Source organism: Meriones unguiculatus, chromosome 14, assembly GCF_030254825.1.
Source record: "Meriones unguiculatus strain TT.TT164.6M chromosome 14, Bangor_MerUng_6.1, whole genome shotgun sequence".
Taxonomy (NCBI): Eukaryota; Metazoa; Chordata; class Mammalia; order Rodentia; family Muridae; genus Meriones; species Meriones unguiculatus.
This window is the reverse complement of record NC_083361.1, coordinates 88,309,586-88,332,676: the sequence shown is the minus strand read 5'-3', so window position 1 is coordinate 88,332,676 and position 23,091 is coordinate 88,309,586. Positions and strand designations below refer to the sequence as shown.

Genomic DNA, 23,091 nt, shown 5'->3' with positions numbered 1-23,091 from the left:
GATACTCTAGGCGTGGCTCTTGCCAGGTCAGAAGAAAGCACTGCTGTCTTCCCAATGACAGCGCCCACTCAACCACGTTTGCTTCCTAGCAACCACCCGCTTTGGCATCTAACATCCAGCTCTGAGGATTGGATAGCCTGGAGAAACGGCTCAGCCACTAAAGGCTTGGCTCACAACCATAAAGACAAGAACTGGGTGATTTTAAGACAATGAAATCATTAAGAAACACAAAGAAAAAGAAGCAGGTTGGTCATGTCTACATCACAACAATTAAAACTCTCCTGTTTGAGAAATTTGTTAATATTTCTACCACCTCACTTATTGGGAAAGTAAGCTACCAACAGGTTTCAGTTTTATTTGGAGGACCTAAAAGTTTCATGTGGATGACTCAATTTTAATTTTTAACATGGCCATGGAACAGGTCACGCTAAAATTATGCTCTTTACAACTTTTACTAAACATTATTAGTCTCTTAAAACTGACATCTGGTGTTAGATAATCAAACATACAGTTGATGATTTGGATATAACAGGACATAGTTTTAAGCACAGATGCAACCATAAGAGGCAAATTAGCAAACCTCATTCTTTTTCTCTTTAAGTTTAGCAAAGAAACTAATGAAGAGAATACAGTTGTTCTTGGCAAAGGTGTGTCATGATTACAAGCTTATCATTCTGTTTTCTATAAGTTTCTCTCTATGAAGACAATTTGTATATTTTGTATCAAGTCTCACCCTCCTTCCCTCTCCTCCCATCACCTTCTTCTAGTCCCCCTCCATCTTCCCCTAGCTTATCAAGTTTCATCAGGACTTCCTGACTCCCCTTCCTTTGTGGCCTGGCAAGGCCTAGTCGCCAGGGGGAAGTTATCAAAAACCAGAGGCTGCCCCTGGTCCCTTTACTCAGGAACTCATATAGAGACTGAGCTTCCTATTGGCTACATCTGAACCGGGGATTTAGATCTTCTCCATGCATGGTCCTTGGTTGGTGCATCAGTCTCTGCAGGACTCCCTGGGCTCAGAAATTTTTAGCTTTCTTGGTCTCCTTGTAGAGCTCCTGTCCCCTCTGTGTCCTTCTCTCACCCTCCTTCTGTGAGACTCCCTGCACTCTGCTCAAAGGTTGGCTGTGGGTCTCAGCATCTGCTTCTATCCCCTGTTGTATACAGCCTTTCAGAGGACCCTCTATAGGATGCTCCCATCCTATTCCCTCTCTTCCACTGCTTCTGGTCTCTATCTGTTTGCTATTCTGAATGAGAATTAAGCATCCTCCCTAGTGTTCTCCTTGTTGTTTAGCTTCTTTAGGTCTGTAGATTTTAGTATGGTTAGTCTATAGTAGACGGCTAATATCCACTTATACGTGATGTCTTATACATGCAGGTCTTTATGCTGCAAGGTTTCCTTATGCAGGATTCCTTAACCACAGTATGCAAGAGTCCAGAAAAGCCTGGAACAGCTGCTGATTTGGATTCAAAGTAGAAGTTGTGCCCGAATTTCCCTTTTTTTTCTTTCTTCCTTCCTTCCTTCCTTCCTTTCTTTCTTCTTTCTTTTCTTTTTTCTTTTCTTTCTTTCTTTCTTTCTTTCTTTCTTTCTTTCTTTCTTTCTTTCATTCTTTCCTAATGTTTTGTTTATTTTTATCAGCTTTACATCTATACAATTTGTTCTTTCTGTTCATACCCATCTCCCCTAATGGTCTCTCTTTCCCACTCCAGTACCTCCCTTTCTTCATCCTAACCAAATCTTTTCTTCATTTGTGTTGTGGGCACGTGTGTGTGTGTGTGTGTGTGTGTGTGTGTGTGTGTGTGTGTGTGTGTCTGAGAGCCTATATAGGTAACCACAACTGCAGTGTGTCCGTGATTTTAAAGGACATGTCATATTCAGAATATTCAAAGGTTTGCAAAGTTTTCTCCACCACCTTCAGGGTCCTGAAATCTTTTTGACCCGTTTTCATGGGCCCTGGAGAAGATACTATTGATGTCCAACCTAGAGATAAGTCCATAGCACCCACTCACACTTAGAACTCTGATGAGTTATGAATTTCTTCATAATCATTACCTTCTGCAAATGAAAGAATTTCACTTAAAATGAACATTGTAAGCTGTGTAACTTATAGAAGGCAGCGTGTGCCAAAATAAACATAAGAGCAAAATGAAAACCAAATAAAATGAACAGAAATAATTTCGTTATGATAGCTGGCTTTATGTGCCAAGATTAATTTTGTTAATGAACTTAAACTTACAGAAGTCAGGAAATTTTGTTCTCAATGAGCTCAGTCATTCTCATTATTTTCATCTTTAGTAATGTATATATGTATATCCATAGGTACAAGACTGTTTAATAAGTGTAGGTATGCCCATATGAGCAAAAGATTAAAGTATTTAAGTATAAACACGGTTCAGGACACACAGTCAGCTCATGTTGTTAAAAGAACAGAACCACAGTCCAACGGTCGACAGACTTGTCATCTGACAGATGGTCTCTAGCTTCCCGGCTTCACTGCCCATTCCCATAAGAAAGTTCTCGTTATATAACTTTTCTTACCTTTTACGCAAACACACAACTGTCAAGTAGAGTAGAGTCTATTGCTGTTTGTTTACTCGTCGGTTTTCTGGGACACAATCTCTCCTTGTAGCCCTGGATGGCCTGAAACTCACTATATAAAACATCATAGCCTCAAGCCCATAGAGATCCACCTGCCTCACCTTCAAGTGCTGGGTTCAGCCATGCGACGCCATAGCTAGCCTTCTATTGATTTTCACACTGCACGGAAGGGGGTTTCCTCACCTACCACAGTGTTCACCTTCCTCAGCACCATACAGAACAACACAGAAGAGGCATCTGGTGTTTTATTGAAATAGATAAAAGTACCCTCAGGAGTTTAACTTTGTTTCAAAAGGCGTTCTTGTTTCATAAGAGACATGGAATAGGACACTTTTGTATAATTTTAGAATTACATGAGGATAAATCTATTTACATACATTGTAAATAGGTATATTACGGATTAAAAATCATCAGATACTGCCTGGATCCACTTCCTCTGTGGCCTGGCAAGGTTGAATCACCTGGACAGAGGTGATCAGTCTTGAAGAGACTTGAAAAGCTGGGGGCAGATGGCAAGGGGAGGAGAGCTCCCCCTTTCAGTAAACTAGGGGAGGGGATAGGGTGAAGAGGTGGCAAGGTGGGGCCAGGAGAAGTTGAGGCAGGGGGCTGCAGTTGGGGGTATAAAATGATCAAACAGTGAAAACCAAAATAATAATAAAGAAGAAAAAAATCAGACACAATTCAAGATATGAAAATACCATTTCTGAGGTGTGAAAGGCCATGATCAAGTAAGATGATCAAATTCTAACTGTGGACTCAGCTGTGGAAATAGTTACTCGATGAAAATAATTCTCAAAAGACCTCTCAGCCCAGGTAGAGACTATTCCCTTGGTTGATGCTAGAAATATGAGCGTGAAGTAGAGACGTGTGTATATGTACAAGTCTGTGCTCGCAGCAGGAGGGCATGGCCACCTCACGCAGGCTTTATGGATATCGCAACCAAAGGTATTAGAAACTTTCAAACCTCCCTGTACTGTTTTTATTGACTGAGAAAAGCTGTGGATGCACAAGGTGAGTGAGAACCCTTCATTGGTTAAAGTTATACATTCTGAAACTAGTGTCTCTGGATTTGGAAACAAAATTTGTATGTTAATAGATGTCCAGATATTAGTAGATGTCCAGGTTTCTGCCTATTTAAAACTGGCATAATAAACTACAGTAGGGTAGTTGGTATAGTTATATTTCATTGCTTGAATTTTTTTTTCTTTTTAGTTTTAGGAAAAGGATTATTAGTAAGTATGCACACATTTTCCCATCATTGTCATTTAATTTGCTATATTGCCAATTCACAGACTAATATGTGATCTGTCTTCTATTTAAATAGCTGATATTTCTGTGTGGTCGTTATAAAACAGAGCAAGAAAGTACAGATTTCCTAGAATGAGTGTTTGATGAAACTGTGGACCTAACTCTGAATTTTAAGCAATAGCTATCCTAATCTTATCTAAAGACATTTACCTATTCCATGCATGTGTCCTAAAATTGAAAAAAAGAACAGTATCTTCATCTTTATTACCACTAAGACAGAGAGAAAACTAAGTGGGAGTATAAAGGGGGAAGTGAAATGGAACAAGAGAGTGAGAAAGAGAAAGGGGCATGTGGAAGAAAACTGGAGAAAGGCAGGGTGCTGATGGGATGGGATGCCATACTTCCTTGCTAACACTGGAATTATCTGGAAAGGAAGACTTCGGGTAATGTGGAGTGGAGCTGCTATTCTCAGTGCAGAGTGATTTCCTAGTAACTCTGAGCTTCCAGCATGGAAAATAGAACCTGTACATTTTGAAAATTTTGGTAAATTTCTTTTCAGATAGAAAACTATTTATTATCCACAACTGAGGTTTCCTAGAAGTTGAAATCAAAACATGTTGACAAATATACTCTTTGACCTTGCTCAGATCAATTATTTGTATTACCAATTGACTATTTAAATAAATGTTTTATAGGACATGAAAATGCATATTTTTGGATCTGAGTCATTTTTATATAAACCCCATCTTTATGCCAAATATTGATTAGTGCTCTAAATAATTAATCAACAGGGCCCCGTTTCAAAGAGAATAAATGGGAGGTATGGAGGGAAGGAAGGAAAGGTGGGCAAAGACAGAATTTTCAATAATATTATTTAAAACAAGAGCCAGGATAATTTCTCTATCAGTGGACTACGAAAGAGGTGTAGGAGAGAAAGAAGGAGGGAATGGGAGTCCGGGAGGAGATGAGGGAGCGGGCTGTAACTGGACTACAAAGCGAATAAATTCTAAATAACAATAAATAAATAAATAAATAACAATAATAATATTAAAAATTTAAAAACAATTCCCAGGAAAGACATGCAATCACATTAGGGATGCAAGAAGAATCTGGGGGAGCTGGGGGTGGGGGGGAACTGTGTTCAGAATGTCATTGTATGGGAAGAGTTTTCAGTATAAAACAAAGAACAAAACAAAACACAAAATAAAAACAAGACCATGGCTATACAAATAATGGGAAATTTTTATCTTGTTCTCTTGATAGAGCTGAATGAAAATAGACATTTCTCTGCTCTATGCAAAGCCGCACCAGTGTTGGATGAGCCTTGACTCTTTGCTGTGGCTTTTTTGCTCTGAATGAAAATCAACACTGCCTGTGTGGATTGTATCTTATTTAATGTCTTGAATCTTGAGAAGCAGTGTTAATTTGAGTATGAAAAATTTAACTTTTGCACTGCATTCTAAATTTCATGTTGGTTCAATCTTTGTCTTCAAGAATTTGAATGAGAGACAAGTGAATCAAATTATTGCTTTGTTAGTAGAAAAACTAGGGCAACAGTGAAAATTTCACAACATTCAAATACAAAATAAGAATTTCCCCCTTGGAGCCCATGAGATGGCTCCACAAGAAAATTGTTTAAACTAAGAATGAGAATGTGAGTTCAAGGCCCAGGACCTACCTGGGGTCCTTCAAGTTATCTTCAAGTTATTCTGAACTTTTCATGGACTGTAAACCATGCATGCCCTCCCACACACACACACACACACACACACACACATACATACTCACACAAGCACGCACACACACACACATACACATACTCACACAAGCACACACACACACACACACATAAACACATACTCACACAAGCACACACACACACACACACATACTCACACAAGCACACACACACACACACATAAAAAAGAAAGGAAGGAGGGAGGGAAGAAAAGGAGGAAAAAATAGAGAATATAATGAATTTCTTAAAAAGGAATTAGAGTCTTAAAACTATTTGCAAGCGATTGCTGCCAGTTGTACACCAGGCGTGTTCTCCCCAACCTTTACTTATGTGGAGGAAGGAAGGAAACCATGCCTTTTGTACTCATTATTTAGCATATCTATTAGAATGAAATTTAAAAACCATATAAAATTTTTCGTTGTAACAAAAGGCATCACTTACAGAAAATCAGTAGCTTTGTTCTTTCTGATTTCTCATATTTTCAAAGAAAATCATTCTGCAAAAGAAGACTGTCAGAAACTCATTCCATATATTTTTTTCTCTTAATTTTATCTATCTTTTCTGAGTATCTTAAATAGTATATTATTGTGGATTCAATCTGACTTATTTTGCTGATTTTGTATGCCTTTTAAGGTGCCTCTTAAATTCTTTTCATCTGATTTTCTTTTGAATTCTCTATCTCCTCCTTGTTCACCTACCTTCCATGTATTTTGGATATCAATATGTTTCTGTTAAATAGATAATGTATTCAAATTTGTAGCACATAACCATATTTCTGTGTATCCAGCGAATTAATTTTCTTTTTTATGAGTAGTGCTTATATTTTCTTTTCATATTTTTATAAGACTCTCCTGTAGCATTCAAAATATATAGCTTTAACTTATACTTTGTTACATATTTCTTTTTTAATTTAATTTTATTTTTAATTACACTTTATTTACTTTGTATCCCACCTCTCTCTCTCTCTCTCTCTCTCTCTCTCTCTCTCTCTCTCTCTCTCTCTTCTATATATGTGTGTGTGTGTGTGTGTGTGTGTGTACTCATTAAGATGATCTTATGGTCTTCAGTCCTTTCTCTTCATCGCACCAGAACTGATTAGGACTTCACCAGCCTTAAGGCGTTTCATGTATCTTTAGTCCAGACCTTTCGCTTCTTGTGTAAGAACGTCTTCTGCACCTCTGTTTCAGAACTCAACGCTACCCCTGCTCAGCTCACTTTCTTTCTGCTCACTGGCGTGCCAGGATTAGAAGATATCCAAATTTGGATCTCCATCCCTTTCAGCTTCATGTACCTCTTGGCTGTGTTAGGCAACGTGCTGGCCGTGGCAGTGGTGGTCTATGACCGGAGCCTCCATGAACCCATGTATCTCTTCCTGGCCATGTTGGCGTTCAACGATGTCCTCCTCTGTACTGTCACTGTACCCCAGATGCTGCTCATTTTCTGGCAGGGCCCCTTGGCAACCCCCTTTCCTGCTTGCCTCACACAGATGTTTTTCGTCCACGCTCTTTTCCTCTCTGAATCTGCTGTCTTACTGGCCATGGCTTTTGATCGCTATGTGGCTATCTGCACACCGCTGCATTACACAACCCTGCTTACAGGCTCTCTCATTGGCAAGGTTGGGCTGGCGCTGGTAGCTCGGAGTGTGGCTGTCATCACTCCCGGGGTGCTCCTTATTCTCCGCTTGGACTTCTGCTGGAGCAACATTTCCGCCACACATACTGTGAGAATATGGGCATCGCCAAGTTGGCTTGCAACAGCATTACCCTAAACAGTATTTATGGACTCTCAGCTGCGCTCCTTACCACAGGGATGGACTTCGTCTTCATCTCCTTGTCTTACTGGCTAATCCTGAAAACAGTCCTACAACTGCCATCAAGGGAAGCCCGGAAAAAAGCTTTCGGCACCTGCGGAGCACACATTTGCGTCATCTTAATATTCTACACACTGGCCTTTTTTTCCTTCTTTACCCATCGCTGTGGGCGCCACGTCTCCAGGCACCTCATTCTCCTGGCTAATCTCTATCTATTGGTGTCCCCAACCATGAACCCCATAGTTTACGGAATAAAAACCAAAGAGATAAGGATGCGAGTAGTAGGGCCCTGCTCCCGCCCAAAATGATTCATGTCTACTGAAACAAACAAAAAAAAAAAGAGAAGGAAATCCAACATAAACAAGAAGACATAAATGAAAATTCAAAACAGTGTCTTATCTATCCCTGGAGCATCTAACAATGGTTAACAAATGGTTTAATAAAACCATTAAACAGAATTCAAGATAGGAAGAACATAAATTTGGGTCTGTGGAGAGTTGGAGGGCATTTTAGGGGAGTTGGGAGAAAGGGAAAACATGGTCAAAATGTATGACATGAAAAATAAATAAATAAAAAGGAATACGCCTCAGCTCCTCCTTGTTGTTTAGTTTCTTTAAGATTGTAGTATGCTTGTCCTGCATTATACGGGTAATATCCCCTTATGAGTGAGTATATGCCATATGTGATTTTCTGCTTCTGCATTACCTCACTCGGGATATTTTCTAGGTCCATCCATTTACCTGAAAATTGCATGATTTCCTTGTTTTTAATTGCTGAGTAATATTCCATTGTGTAAATGTACCACAATTTCTGTATCCATTACTTTGTTGAGGGACAGCTATTTTTTTTTCCAGATTCCAGCTATTGCAAATAAAGCTGCTATGAACATAGATTAGCAAATGTCCTGGTTGTTTGGTTGAGCAACTTTCAGATATATGCCCAGGAGTGATATAGCTGGATCCTTAATAAGTTCATTTAATAATTTTATCAATTATAATTTATTCACTTTTTATCTCAGCTGTAGCCCTCTCCTTTGTCCCCTCCCAATTTCACCTTCCTGTGTTCTCCTCCCATGGCTCTCCCCCAGTCCACTGAGAATGGAGGTCCTTATCACTTTCCATCTGATCCTAGCTTATCAGGTCTCATCAGGACTGGCTGCATTGTCTTCCTCTGTGGCCTGGTAAGGCTGCTGCCCCCTCAGGAGGAGGTGATCAAAGAACCAGCCAATCAGTTCATGTCAGAGACAGTCCCTTACTAAGGAACCCACTTGGTCACTGAGCTGCTATGGGCTACATCTGTGCAGTGGTTCTAGGTTATCTCCGTGCATGGTCCTTGGTTGGAAAATCAGTCTCAGAAAAGACCCCTGTGCTCAGATTTCTTGGTTCTGTAGCTCTCCTTGGAAAGTTCCTGTCCTCTCCAGGTCTTACAAAGTGAATAAATTGTAATTAATAATAATAATAATTTTTAAAATGAATATACCTAAGCTTTAAACAAATGAAAAGGCGGAGTATATCATTTCCAAAGGTTATTGTTGTGACATAAATAGGAAATACAAATACCTTTGTGGAACATGCTGACACAGTTCACTCATCAATGGGAAATCAATGCCCTAGAGTATCATATTTCCATGTTATATGTACCACTCCTCTGTCAGAAGTCCATTGAGAGAATAAAATAATAGCTTTGTCAGGTCTGGAATTACTAATTACTCTAGTTTCATGAAGAACAAAATGTATGAATTCATCTGTGCTTATCAGATAAACAAAATAATTAACCAAATAATAAATGTCAAGGATCATACATAACAAGCTCCCTGATATACGTCTTATCTATAGAGCCTGTACATAAAATGCATTATTTCGTTTATTTAACTTTTAATGTTTTTAACTGAAATAAAATTAAATCATTCCACCACCATTTTATTTCTCCCCACTCCCAAAATTACCCTTCCTCCAAAGCTTCCCATCTCCCAACAGTCTTAATTTTATAGCTTCTTTGACCTTTGATTAGATATGTTTGCATATGCACAAACATAAACATACATACATGCATACACATATGTGTATATATATGTATATAAAGTCTGCTAACCTTGCTTTTGTTATTTATTTATGTGTATATGCTTTCAAGGCTGAGCAGTCTGCACTGAACAGTTTATAAGGAAGCTCATCCTTGGGAGACTAAAATTCCTCCCAGAAGTCAATAGTAAACTTGCCCATCATTCAAGTGCTTTGCCCTTAAATTTCCAGACAATATCTCCTTCTTATAGTCCTTACGACGTGTTTACTAAAGTTGCTTTGGTTTTACAGTCTAGAATTTTACTTTGCTTGGATTAAGTATATCACAAGCATGCTGTTTTATGAAACAGCTGCAGTATGCAATGGTGCCCAACGATTAGATGAGTGCGCACACACACACACACACACACACACACACACACACACACACCCATGTATGTATATATGCATGTGTGTGTGACTGAAGAAGGTCAGACACTAGGCTACTAAAGACCACACCTGCAGAAGAGGATTGCTGGTGTAGACATCAGTCTAAGGGATAGTGACTCAGACAATAAAAATAATTGCCCTGCATTTGGTGAGATTGACATTCTAGGTCAATTCATACCCATCACCGAGTGCAGTGTTCTGATTTGAGCATGATGAAAGCCTGTCAGGGCTTTTCGTAATAAGATGATCCTGGAGACCTGACAGAACATTCAGTGGGCAGATTTGGCACCTAGTTTTCCCTTTGTATTTTTAAATTTTTTATGTTTTGTGTGTGTGATTTTTGAACTGTTTTCTACTGAGGCCCAGGTTAGCCTCACATTCATAACCCTCTTCTTTAGCCTCCTGAGTACAAGGACCCATGAATATACCATCTTGGGCGATTTTCTCTTGGTTCTTCCCTATGTAATTCTTATGTATGCAAGAATTCTTACATATGTAAGATTCTTACATATGTAAACATATGTAATTTCCCTGGTTAAGTTCCCAGCAACCAACTGACATGATATTTGCATCCTATAGAATGTAGTATATACATTTTCATCTATAAATTATCTGGGATAAGCATGAAATGTAAACCATTTCTTTACTGCAAAATATTTATTTTGAATGAGAAAAAAATAAAATATTTCTCTGCTGTATAGGCAAAAATTATGTTGTGATTATAACACAGTAATACAGCCTATTAGTTTTATTTGTTTATTGTATTAAAACGTTTTTCAAGGCATCTTTTGTTTATTTTTAATTTTTAATTTTTTAATTTTAATTTTTATTAATTACACTTTATTCACTTTGTATCCCCCCATAAGCTCCTCCCTCCTCCCCTCCCAGTCCCACCCTCCCTCTTCCTTCTCCACACATGCCCCTCCCCAAGTCCACTGATAGGGGAAGACTTCCTCTCCTTCCTTCTGATCCTAGTCCATCAGGTCTTATCAGGAGTGGCTGCACTGTCTTCCTCTGTGGTCTGGTAAGGCTGCACACCCCTCAGTAGGAGGTGATCTAAGAGTCAGCCACTGAGTTCATGTCAAAGACAGTCCCTGTTCCCATTTATTAGGGAACTCACTTGGACACTGGGCTTCCATGGGTTACCTCTGAGCAGGGGTTCTAGGTTATCTCCATGCATGGTCCTTGGTTAGAGTATCAGTCTCAGAAAAGCCCCCTGTGCCCAGATTTCTTGGTTCTGTTGCTCTCGTTGAAGAGTTCCTATTCCCTCCAGGTCTTTCTATCTCCCCCTTCTCTCATAAGATTCCCTGCACTCTGCCCAAAGTTTGGGTATGAGTTTCAGCATCTGTTTTGATAAACTTCTGGATAGAGCCCTTCAGAGTCCCTCTGTGGAAGGCTTCTGTCCTGTTCCCTGTTTTCTCTCACTTCTGATGTCCATCCCTTTTGCCTGTCTGAGTGAGGATTGATCATCTCACCCAGGGTCCTCCTTCTTGATTAGCTTCCTTAGGAGTACAGATTTTATTATGTTTATTCTATATTATATGTCTAAATTTACTTATAAGTGCATATATACCATGTATATCTTTCTGCTTCTGGGATACCTCACTCAGGATGATCTTTTCTAGTTTCCACATTTTCCTGCAAATTTCATGATTTTCTTGTATTTATTTATAATTTTATTTTATTATTATTAATCACAGTTTATTCACTTAATCTCTAGTATCCCAGCTGTAGCTTCTTCCCCTTCCCATCTCAATCCCACCCTCCCACCCTCTTCTTCTCCTATGCCCTTCTCCCAGTCTGATGATAGGTGAGGTCCTCTTCCCCTTCCATCTGACTCTGGTCTACCAAGTTGCATCAGGACTGGCAGCATTGACTTCCTCTGCAGCTTGGTAAGGCTGCTCCCCTCTCAGATGGAGGTGATCAAAGAGCCAGCCACTGAGTTCATGTCAGAGACAGTCCCTGTTCCTATTACTGGGGAACCCTCTTGGACACTGAGTTGACATGGGCTACATCTGTGCAGGGGTTCTAGGTTATCTCCATGAATGGATACAGAAATTGTGGTACATTTACACAGTGGAATACTACTCAGTAATTAAACATAAGAAAATCATGAAATTTGCAGGCAAATAGTGAGATCTAGAAAAGATCATCCTGAGTGAGGTATCCCAGAAGCAGAAAGACACACATGGTATATACTCACTTATAAGTGGATGTTAGATATATAACATAGAATAAACATACTAAAATCTGTGCATCTAAAAAACTAAGCAAGAAGGAGGACCCTGGATAAGATTTCATTATTTTTAATTGCTGAGTAGTATTCCATTGTGTAAATGTACCACAATTTCTGTATCCATTCCTCCATTGAGGGACATCTGGGTTGTTTCTTGATTCTGGCTATTACTAATAAAGCTGCTATGAACATGGTTGGGTGAATGTCCTTGTTGTGTACTAAGCATGTTTTGGATAAATGCTTAGCATTCATTGGCACAAGAAACAACTTCCTGAACAGAACACCAACCGCACAAGCTCTAAGATCAACAATCAATAAATGGGCATCTTTTGTTTATAAAGTAGTCTTTATATTGCATGCATATTTATTTCACATTGAAATAGTTATTTCACATTGTTGTTAAATGTTTTATTCTCCAAGGTATTAGATTAAAAGGCTGAATAGAAAAGTGGATTAACAGTGATTTGCCACAATTAAAATAAAATGTAAATTAATATTTTAACAATAAAACAAATTGGTCTCCTTGGTTTGCCTGTGGTATATATGCAAGATTAGAGTCTCACAACAGTGTGATGCAGCCATGATCATTCAGGCCTTTATAGCCATTAAAGCAGGACATTCTCCCCAAGCATGGTTGGATACCATAAAAAGCTAAAATGTTACGCTCAGGATGCGAGGCTAAGCACTGCACTCAGGGTCAGCCGCTTTGGACCCAGAGAAGAGCATGTCTGATTGCATGCGGGTTCATACCCCAGGTCCCGCCTCTGAGAAAAAGGTATCAGACGGGTCTGATGCTCTTTGGGTGGATGACACCTAAATGAACATCGGTACAAAGTCCCAATTTATTTCTAATATCAGAGATCAGACCTCTACTCTTGCCTGATGCATCTAAAACAAAAAGGGGGAACTGTAGAGAGCTGCGGAATGCTGTGCCTTAAAGATGGAGCTGGTTTCCGCCTTCCACCTTCCCGATGGTGAGTGCTCTCTGTCACGAACAATTTCACATTTGGCTAAGGCTGAGGATCTGGCTTGCTTCTATGTATGTGGACCTATCTGCATTGCCCACGTGGCACGCTGGGGTTGGCTACCCAGAGGCTATTTAAGCTATGGGCTGGCTTTCCCCAGGGTCAGATGATTATTCAAGGTTCCTGAATAAACTGCATTGAAAAATAAAAAAAAAGAAAGAAAAGTGGATTAACAGTGATTTGCCACAATTAAAATAAAATGTGAATTAATATTTTAACAATAAAACAAATAAAATGTGTCATATTATTTAGTTGAGAACTATCTAAATGGATATTATGCCTCCATCACTTTTGCTCTTTCCTCCCCCACTCATACTCTGCCTGTCTTCAATCCCAAATTCAAAAATCCTTCAATAATTATTCATATGTACACACACGCTCACACATACACATGCACTGATACATTCAGCATCACATCTCTTCAGTGGGGGCTATTTGGAATTGGACAACATTTGTTGAAGCTTGTCTTTAATGGAGTGGTGTCTCCCACTTTCAGTACCTATTGAATACCTATAGCTCTACCTAGGAGTAGAACATTTGGAAATTTCCCTATATATCAAAGAAGTAGCTTCTTTTATTCAATAGAGACTAATACCAAGATCCACAACAGGTAAAAATAGAGAGACTCAGTTTCAGAAAGGTGCCCTCCCTAAGTTGTCACATCTGCTATGCAACCACTTTGCCTGAGATCCAGAGGATGGGAACACTGTAAAACTCTAAGACAAAATGACTGCTTCTAGCTAGTGTCTCCCAAATAGGACAGGGAAATCCTGCATTTGAGCTCTCAACAATATGATTGTTTGAACACCAGCAAAATGACATCACCAGATGGCATCCACACATTAAGAGGGAAATTCCCCTCTTTATGCACAACTTTGTTCCCCCTTTGTGCACAATCACCCATCCTGGCCAAATGTACGCTGCTAGGAATGGCTCCATTAACTTTAAAAATATATGTTTTATCAATGTTCTTTTTGAGACTTGCGAAGGTAGTGCTGATCTAACAATGATTTACAAGCGGTAATATAGTAGATTAAAATTTGCTATATATATATATATGTTTACCTATTTCTCTCTGTGTCTTTCTCATTTCCTGTGTGCGCATGTTGGCATGACCTGTAATTAACATAGCTTCTCTATCACATGCGTTTTTTCCTTTTCTTTGTGCAGAAAGGCTTTTTAATGAAATCCACCATCCATTAATGATAAAAGCATGGAGAGACCAGGATTCGAGAGACGTACTTCAACATAGTAAAGGTGACTTATAACAACCCATATCCAACACGATCCTAAAATGGACAGAAACTCAAAGCATGTTCACTTCAGTGAGGAACGAGAGACGGAAGGTCACTCTCTCCACACCTTTGCAATACAGTGTCTGGAGTCTTAACTAGACCAACAAAATAACTATTTTGTTTGTTTAAAAAAATCACTCAACATTATTTTGAAATAGAAGTATCGTGCTTACCAAACTGTTAAAAAAAATAACACAAGGTTTATAAAGTTCTGAACCCTCTCTTAGCCTTTGTATATACTTGATACATCACATAAGCATCTTACAAATATGCAAACCAAAGCAGTATAATCTATTATTATTTATGTGTTTGCATGTGCATAATCTGTTAATAAGATTATGCCAAGTAACAGATACAAGTGAAAATCAGACAAAGTAGATGTTCAGTCCCTGATATCTATAGATAAAATCATTGAATTCTATTTAATGGTATCATGCATCTGCTTCTTGACATTTTGTCCAAATGAATATAAACTTTATATAAAATAAATTACATACAGTAAGAATAGCTATGAAATAATCAGGAAAGCCTTATGTAAAAGTTATATTCAAAATATTTAGCTCATTTTTATTTGGGAACCTTGAAGAAAAGGCTATCTATCCTCTCTAAAATTGTGTACCTAAATAATTTTCTATTATCACTTATATTTATCAACTTAAAAGCATATTTCTAGACTTTAAAACATCTTCCTAAATCATAAACAACTTAATCGTAACTGTGAAACAGTAACTATCTGGACTTCAACCCCATCAGTGACTTGAGAAGGAATAAAATTAATGCTTAAGTAGGAAGTGCAGGCAAGCGGCCTCCAAAACGGAGAGATGACAGGGAAAGTTCACTGCCTGGTCAGTCACCGATTCTCTCTCTGTAATACTTCAGCATCATCTTTAGCCTTCTGGCCCGGTCTATCTGGCAGACATAATTGTGAAGCAGGAAATAGGAAGGACTGCTTACTGTCATGGCGGAACATGGCAGGCATCTCAGCCTGCAACCAAGTCTTCTGCATATTGGCTGTAGAGAGAGCTGGGGAATTTTTGCCATTAATGAAGCTATCTACAAAAGGAGATTTTATGATGTCCAACATTTCCATGCTTATAATAACTAACACACTAATGAATGCTAAGAGACTGTGACTACCTGCGCTAGACCTGAACTTCAAGGCAGTCGAAGTTCCAGCATAAATGGGTAGGTGATCTGCACGCCCCATCACTTAGTGAGAAGTTATTTGCAGTGGATAGATGCTAGGAGCTGGCTCTTTGATCACCTCCCCCTGAGTGGGGAGCAGCCTTACCAGGCCACAGAGGAAGACAAAGCAGTCACTCCTGATGAGACCTGATAGGCTACAGTCAGATGGCAGTGAAGGAAGACCTCCCCTATCAGTGGACTTGAGGAGGGGCATAGGAGAGAAAGAGGGAAGGAGGGTGGAATTGGCAGGGAGTGGGGGAGGGGGCTATAGCTGGGGTACAAAGTGAATAAACTGTAATTTATAAAAATAAAATAAATATTTGGAGGTACATGTTGGGGAAATCATGGACTTAGAGTGAGAAATTGGTAGATATCATATTTTATCATGTACATGAATGAAATTATCTTCTTTTAGCATTCAATAATATGTGTTTATTTCCTTACTATATACAAACCAAGTACCTGCTACAATAAAAAGTAGTAATGGATGCTTACTGAGTGTCAAGTACATATCAGGATGCAATGATATTTTAGTCCTCGCAACTAATGCCTGAAGTTACTACTTTTTTTAATTAAATTTTCAAAAATAAAAAAGATGCTTTAAAGGAAGTAAAATGCACTTTGTGTTTAAGTGTGATTTTTAAAGTTTGTTTTTTTCTTTGTTGGTCTCCTTGTGTGGCTCCTGTCCCTTCCTGGTCCTTTTACATCTCCCTTCTTCCATAAAACTGCTCTGTTCAAGGGTTTTCTTTTTTGTATTTTTTAAATTAAAATTTTATTTTTTATATATTAATTACAGTTTATTCTTTTTGCATCCCAACTGTAGCCACTTTCCTTGTCCCCTCCTAATCTCCTCAAATCTACTGATAGGAGAGGTCCTCCTCCCCTTCCATCTGACTCTAGCTTATCAGATTTTTTCTTTATTAATTACACTTTATTCACTTTGTATCCCCCCTGTGGTTCTCTCCCTCCTCCTGTCCCAATTCCTCCCTTCCTCCACCCGCTGCATGCATGCCCCTCCCCAAGTCCACTGATAGGGGAGGACTTCTTTTCCTTCCTTCTGATCCTAGTCAATTAGGTCTCATGAGGACTGACTGCATTGTCTTCTTCTGTGGCCTGGTAATGCTGCTTCCCCCTCAGGGGGAGGTAATTAAAGAGCAGGCCACTCAGTTCATGTCAGAGACAGTCCCTGTTCCTATTACAATGGAACCCACTTGGATACTGAACTGCCATGGGCTACATCTGTGCAGGGGTCTTAGGTTATCTCCATGCATAGTCCTTAGTTGGAATAGCAGTCTCAGGAAAGACCCCTGTGCACAGATTTTTTGGTTCTGTAGCTCTCCTTGTGGAGTTCCTGTCCTCTCCTGATCTTACTATTTCCCACTTCTTTCCTAAGATTCCCTGCACTCTGCCCAAAGATTGCCCATAAGTCTCAGCATCTACATTGATAGTTTGCAGGGCAGAGCTTTTCAGAGGATATCAGAAGATGGAAAGATCGCCCATGCTCATGGCTTGGCAGGATTAATATAGCAAAAATGGCCATCTTAGCAAAAGGAATCTACAGATTCAATGCAATTCCCATCAAATTACCAACACAATTCTTTACAGACCTTGAAAGCAAAATTCTCACTTTCATATGGAACAACAAGAAACCCAGAATTGCTAAAACAATTCTCTACAGCTTATCAGATTTTATTAGGACTGGTTGCATTGTCCTCCTCTGTGACCTAGCAAGGCTGAGGTTTGCTGTTTGACTAAATTCAGCTTACTCAATCTTCCATACAAGTAATGCTATTTTCTCAAAATAGCATCTTTACAGGAAATTGTAATTATTTAAAAAGTGAATCTTTTCCTATTTGAACTTAATATTTTTGGAATATATTTAGTTAATTAATTGACAAAATCTCTAATTTTCTATGTGAGATGCTACTCTTGTTCATTTTTTCTTGAGTATAATCTAAACTGCACTTTGAAAAGCAATACAAGAATTTTCAGAGGTCCTCTGTGGAAGGCTGCATGCCCCATCCTGTCCTGTTCATTGTCTTCTCCAACTTCCCATGTCTATCCTGTTTGCCCTTTTGAATGAGACTTAAACATCTTGCCTAGGATCCTCCTTGTTGTTTAGCTTCCTTAGAAATATAGATTTTTAGTTTGTTTTTCCTATATTATATGGCTAATATCCACTTACAAGTGAATATATATAATGTGTGTCTTTCTGCTTCTGGGTTACCTCACTCAGGATAATCCTTCCTCATTCCCACCATTTCCCTGCAAGGGACAGGACAGGAGACTTCCACAGAGGACCTCTGAAAGACTCTATGCACCAGGGTTTCGAAGGTGACACTGAGACTCATAGCCAACTTTGGGCAGAGTGCCAGAATCCTTATGGAAGAAGAGGAAGATAGACCTGGAGGAGACAGGAACTCCACAAGGAGAACAACAGAGACAAAATACCTTGGCCCCAGGGGAACCTGCAGAGACCAATACTCCAGCTAGGGACCATGCACAGAGATGACCTAGACCCCTGTTCAAAGGAAGCCCATTGGCTGCTCATTTTCCAAGTGGGTTCTCTAGTAAGGAGTACAGGGGTTATCTGTGACATGAACTCAGTGGCCAGCTCTTGGATCACCTCCCCCTGGGGCGTGCAGCCCTCCATGCCACAGAGAAAGATGATGCAACCAGCCTTGATGAGACCTGATAAGCTAGGGTCATTAGAAGGGGAGGAGGTCCTCCCCTATCAGGAGACTAGGGAAAGGGGATAGGGGGAGAGGAGCGAGGGAGGGTGGGACTGGGAAGAGACAATGGGGGGGGGGGGGGCTGCAGCAGGGATACAAAGTGAAAAAATTGTAATAAATAAATTTCTCAATAAAATTAAATTAAAAAAGAATTTTCAGGGAATACAATACATAATCTGTTCTTATTTATTATCCATACTTATATTTTTTCGGTATACCAAAGCAATAACTTTGGATAAATACTATTTCCTTTTTATGTCTTCTTTTGTGTTTGATTGAAAATGATACAGAATTTTAGTATTATATCACTTATGTCTCTTTGTAATGGTGCTTGAAAGTTCTCAACACACCTTATCACATTTTCAGCTAGCAATAGTCTCTTCAAGGGATTATACATATCTTTTATTAAGCTCTCCCCAATTTCTACCACATCAATTACAATATTGTTGCTTTGCATTTCTCTTATTCATATGTTAACATGTTCTCATCTTAGTCTGACTACTTCATTGACACACGGGGTATATATTAAATAATTTGAGACTTAAAATGAATGCTTTACCTTTATTCTTTTCTGTATGTTCTTTCTTTACACAGACTCAAGTCTTCAAAATCATTTACTTGATATCTAGGGAGAAATTTGTTTAAAATGCAAGTAAGGCACAATGTACTTGCTCCATATGTTCCTGTTTCTGTAATCTCGTATTTATTGTCTCTGCAGACATCGAGGTAGCAACTTTGCCCGCTAACCTTACTTCTCTGGTGAAAAGAAAAAACATGGACAGCTTTGATTTTTTTCATAAAGAGATGAATAAAAATAAAATGCTTTAAAAAGTTCAGATGAAATTAGGCAAAAGAAGATCATTTTTGAACACAGTAAAGGATATATAATGTTCATTCTCTGGCTTGGCCTCATATAGTTTTCTACAGCTGCTATGAATTATTCTGATGTAAAAGTTGCAGTGACAGTATCCCAACTTATATAGATGAAACTAAAATAAAAATTATTATAATTATTTCATGCAGAAATCTGTTGATAAATAAGCAGTGTAGGGAGAGAAACTGACAGGAAGATACATAATGAAGGGTAACATGTATAACCTGAACCGGAACTGAATCATGTGAACATACTGAATGAAATGAGAATTAGACATTGTTTACATAAAACGAAATCAGAAGATCAATACCCAAATATTACATCACACCATGAAAAGAACATAAAAGAAAACGAGCATGTTAAAATAGTATCTTAGAAAAGGTTATTTAATAGCCCATTTTTCATGAGACATACTCTTCCATCACAAATGTTATCCAAATGATTTAATATTCAGTTATTTTTGAGTGTGAGAAGAGACGCAGGACGCGATCCCGGATTTGTTTTGTCTTGACACCATACACCAAGGGATTGACTGTGGGAGGCACTAGAAGGTACATGCTGGCCAAGATGATGTGGACACTGGGAGACACGTTTTTGCCAATTCGATGAGTTAGGAAGCTAAACAATGCCGGGGTGTAGAATGCAAGAATTGTGCAGACATGGGCAGCACAGGTGCCCAGGGCTTTAGAGCGGGCATTCTGGGAAGAAAGCCGGAACACTGCCTGGAGGATTTTCACATAGGATGTGGCTATGAGCCATATGTCCAATATTGTTACTGAAAGGGCCACTGAGATGCCATACGCTCTGTTAATGAGGGTGTTGGCGCTGGCCAACTTCACCACAGCCATGTGCTCACAGTAGGCATGAGGGATGACATAGCCTGTGTAGTAGGGCAGCTTCTTAATGAGAAGAGGACATGGTAAGACCATGAAGAGAGCTCGGCTCAAGCCAACTAAGCCCAGTTTAGCAACCATAGATGTTGTAAGGATGGTTGGATAATGTAGCGGGATGCAAATGGCCACAAAGCTGTCGAAAGCCATGGCCACTAGGATGGCCGACTCCATGATGCAAAGCGTGTGGATGAAGTACATTTGTGTTAGGCAGACATCAAACTCAATCCAGTGCTCATCAAACCAGAAAATAGCAAGCATTTTCAGGGCTGTGGAGCAAGTGAGAAACATGTCATTCACTGCCAGCATGCAAAGGAAGAAAAACATAGGCTGGTGGAGACTTGCTTCTAGCTTGACAGTGACAATGATTACGCTGTTCCCCAGCAGGGTCAGGACAAACAGGAAGCACACAGGGATGCTGAGCAAGCGGTGAAACTTTTCCAAGCCAGGAATACCAACCAAATAGAAAAAAGAAATGTAGTGATGGGTCGTATTGTTTACCATGTCAAACCTAAGGGCATTTCAAGTTTAGTGTATAACCAGGATAGTCCCTAAGGGCATAGAGATGATTGCAAAGTGTTTCTTTCAAGGATCTTATGTATGGAATCTAGAATCAGAAACCTAGGTTTCCAAAAGGACAGCAAGGCTCAGGTAAACAATCTGATCCTATGGAGCATCAGCAACTTTATCTGCAAAAGAAAAGATTAAATTCATTACACCATGCTTTCTTTTTTTTTTTTTTAAGTCTTGTTTTTTTTTTAAATAATTTTTTTAAATTTTTTTTATCAGTTACATTTTATTAACTCTGTATCCCAGCCATGTCCCGATCCCTCATTCCCTCCCTCCACACCATGCTTTCTTTGGCGATTTGATGAATGAGAGATTTAATTAAGTCTTCGTGCAAATTTTTCATTTTCTGTTTTAGTACTTTTATTTATTTACTTTTAATTTTTAAAAAATTTTTACAGTTATATAAATTTGCCTCCAAATGAATGGAACTAGAAAAAATCATCCTGGGTGAAGTAACCCAGAAACACACAGACACTCACAGTGTGCACTCGTCTATAGTGGGGATCAGCCATATGAAATAGAATAGCTAAAATCTGCAGACCTCAAGAAGCTACGCAACAAGGAGGACCCTAGGGAGGACGCTTAACTCTCATTCAGAATAGCAAACAGGACAGACACCAGAAGCGGCGGAAGAGAGAGAACAGGATGGGAGCGTCCTACAGAGGGTCCACTGAAAGGCTCTATGCAACAGGGGATAGAAGCAGATGCTGAGACCCACAGCCAACCTTTGTGCAGGGTGCAGGAAATGTTTTGGAAGAAGGGGAGGGCATAAAATTTCATTTTCTATACAAAGTTAAGATAATAAAATAAGAATATATTGTGGTTAATCCAACTATTTTTAAGGAATTGAAATAAAGTATGGAGACTTAAACATAAAATATGCAAACACCCCATCAACTAGCAGATGTTTTGTTACATCATTGTTTTAAAATATGGCTGTTTTTCTTTGTTGTCATAAATAGTTGCTCATTCAAATAAGATACAACGTGAACCAAGAACATCAAATTATACACAAGTTCTCTAATTTATCAAAGTCAATTTTATACATATTTCATATTTTCAAGGGGAAATATATAAATTTTATAATCTCCTTAACTTCATTTTCTATTTGAACAATGGGTGACCATTCTTTTGGTAAATTAGAAAAAAATGTTCCATGTGTAGAATTGGGTGACTTAGAGGCAAAGAAACACAAAGAAAAAGAAGCAGGTTGGTCATGTTGAAGTTGCTTTCCTAGGAAGAAGAAAGAGGGAGAGTGTCTGCGGGAATCCTGAAGGTTAGCCGCCTTCAGGCCAGCACAGGTTGCCTTTCCTGTGTGTAAGGTCAAACTCAGCGCATGTCCACATCACATCAATCAAAACTCTCCTGTTTGGGAAATTTGTTAATATTTTTACCACCTCACTTATTGGGAATGCAAGCTATCAATTGGTTTAGCTTTCATATATGGGACTGGAAAGTTTCCTATCAATGGCTCAATCTTCATTTTTAATATGGCCTGGAAAATTCTCCTTTAAAATTACGATTTTTTTTTTGTAATTTTTACTAAACAAGATTAGCCTCTTAGAAATGACAACTGATGCAAGATAATCAAGCATGCAATTGTTGATTTGGGTATAATAGAACATAATTTTAAGCACAGTTGTAACCGTAAGAGGCAAATTAACACACCTCATTTTTCTCATAAAATGTAACAAAAAACCTTGCTGACATAAATAATATGACTTTTAAAATATGTGTCATAATTACAAGCTTATCATTCTGTTTCCTATAAGTTTCTCCCTCTGAAGACAATTTGTAAATTCTGTGTCAATAGGAAAGAAGCAAAGCCATTTTCTCTAAGACACCTTTTCCTCGGCCGTGGACGTACGTATTAGCCGACTGCACAGACAGTTTGATCTGCACCACCACCTTGCTCCCCTAGCAGATGATCCACATTATAATTCAAATTTTACACTACAAAAAATTTTAACCAAATATACTGGATTCATTTTGAATTCTTAAATTTTGATATTTTGTTTTGATTTAGTTTTGGAGTCATTGTTAACACCTTTGCTGGAACTCTCCATGCCAGAGCATAAGTTTCAAATGGAAGACTATGCATTATCTATACTGCTTTTTTATTGTCTGCTACCAATGTGCTTAGTGTGTTAATACACATAAATACTTTCCTGTGTTCAATAGGTCTTACATCCTCAATCATTTCATTACATTCTACTTGTTGTCAGCACTAGCCGCCCAATCTTAAACTTCAGATGTCTTAAAATGATCTTGTCATCTCTGTTCATTTAACTCCGACTTTCATCATCAGTTGTTAACTCTTGTACTGTTAATTCTTCTTTTCCATCCACTTGTTAGTCTCACTCATCATATTTTTAACACAGAAAGGTATTTTTAGAAATCAGTAAATGGACAATTATTCTTAGGGCAGACCAGAAGCTCTTAGTGTGT

General features: G+C 38.8%; 2 protein-coding genes across 2 annotated transcripts; one reads left to right on the top strand and one right to left on the bottom strand.

The window, feature by feature from the left end:
- The first annotated feature begins 209 nt into the window (after positions 1 to 209).
- On the top strand, positions 210 to 7,697 carry LOC110544773 (olfactory receptor 52Z1P-like). Its single transcript, XM_060366225.1, is given in 4 exon segments — positions 210 to 329; positions 602 to 647; positions 6,767 to 7,282; positions 7,285 to 7,697. Coding segments are annotated over 4 exon segments (1,095 nt in total).
- An 11,929-nt stretch (positions 7,698 to 19,626) lies between these two features.
- Positions 19,627 to 20,577, bottom strand: LOC110544000 (olfactory receptor 52K1-like). Its single transcript, XM_021630158.2, has one exon. The coding sequence runs from the start codon at positions 20,575 to 20,577 to the stop codon at positions 19,627 to 19,629; it is 951 nt and encodes a 316-aa protein (XP_021485833.1).
- Positions 20,578 to 23,091: the final 2,514 nt, after the last annotated feature.

What these genes read in the sequence shown, in the direction of transcription:
- LOC110544000 (XM_021630158.2), bottom strand. Translation starts at nt 20,577, where the DNA reads ATGGTAAACAATACGACCCATCACTACATTTCTTTTTTCTATTTGGTT.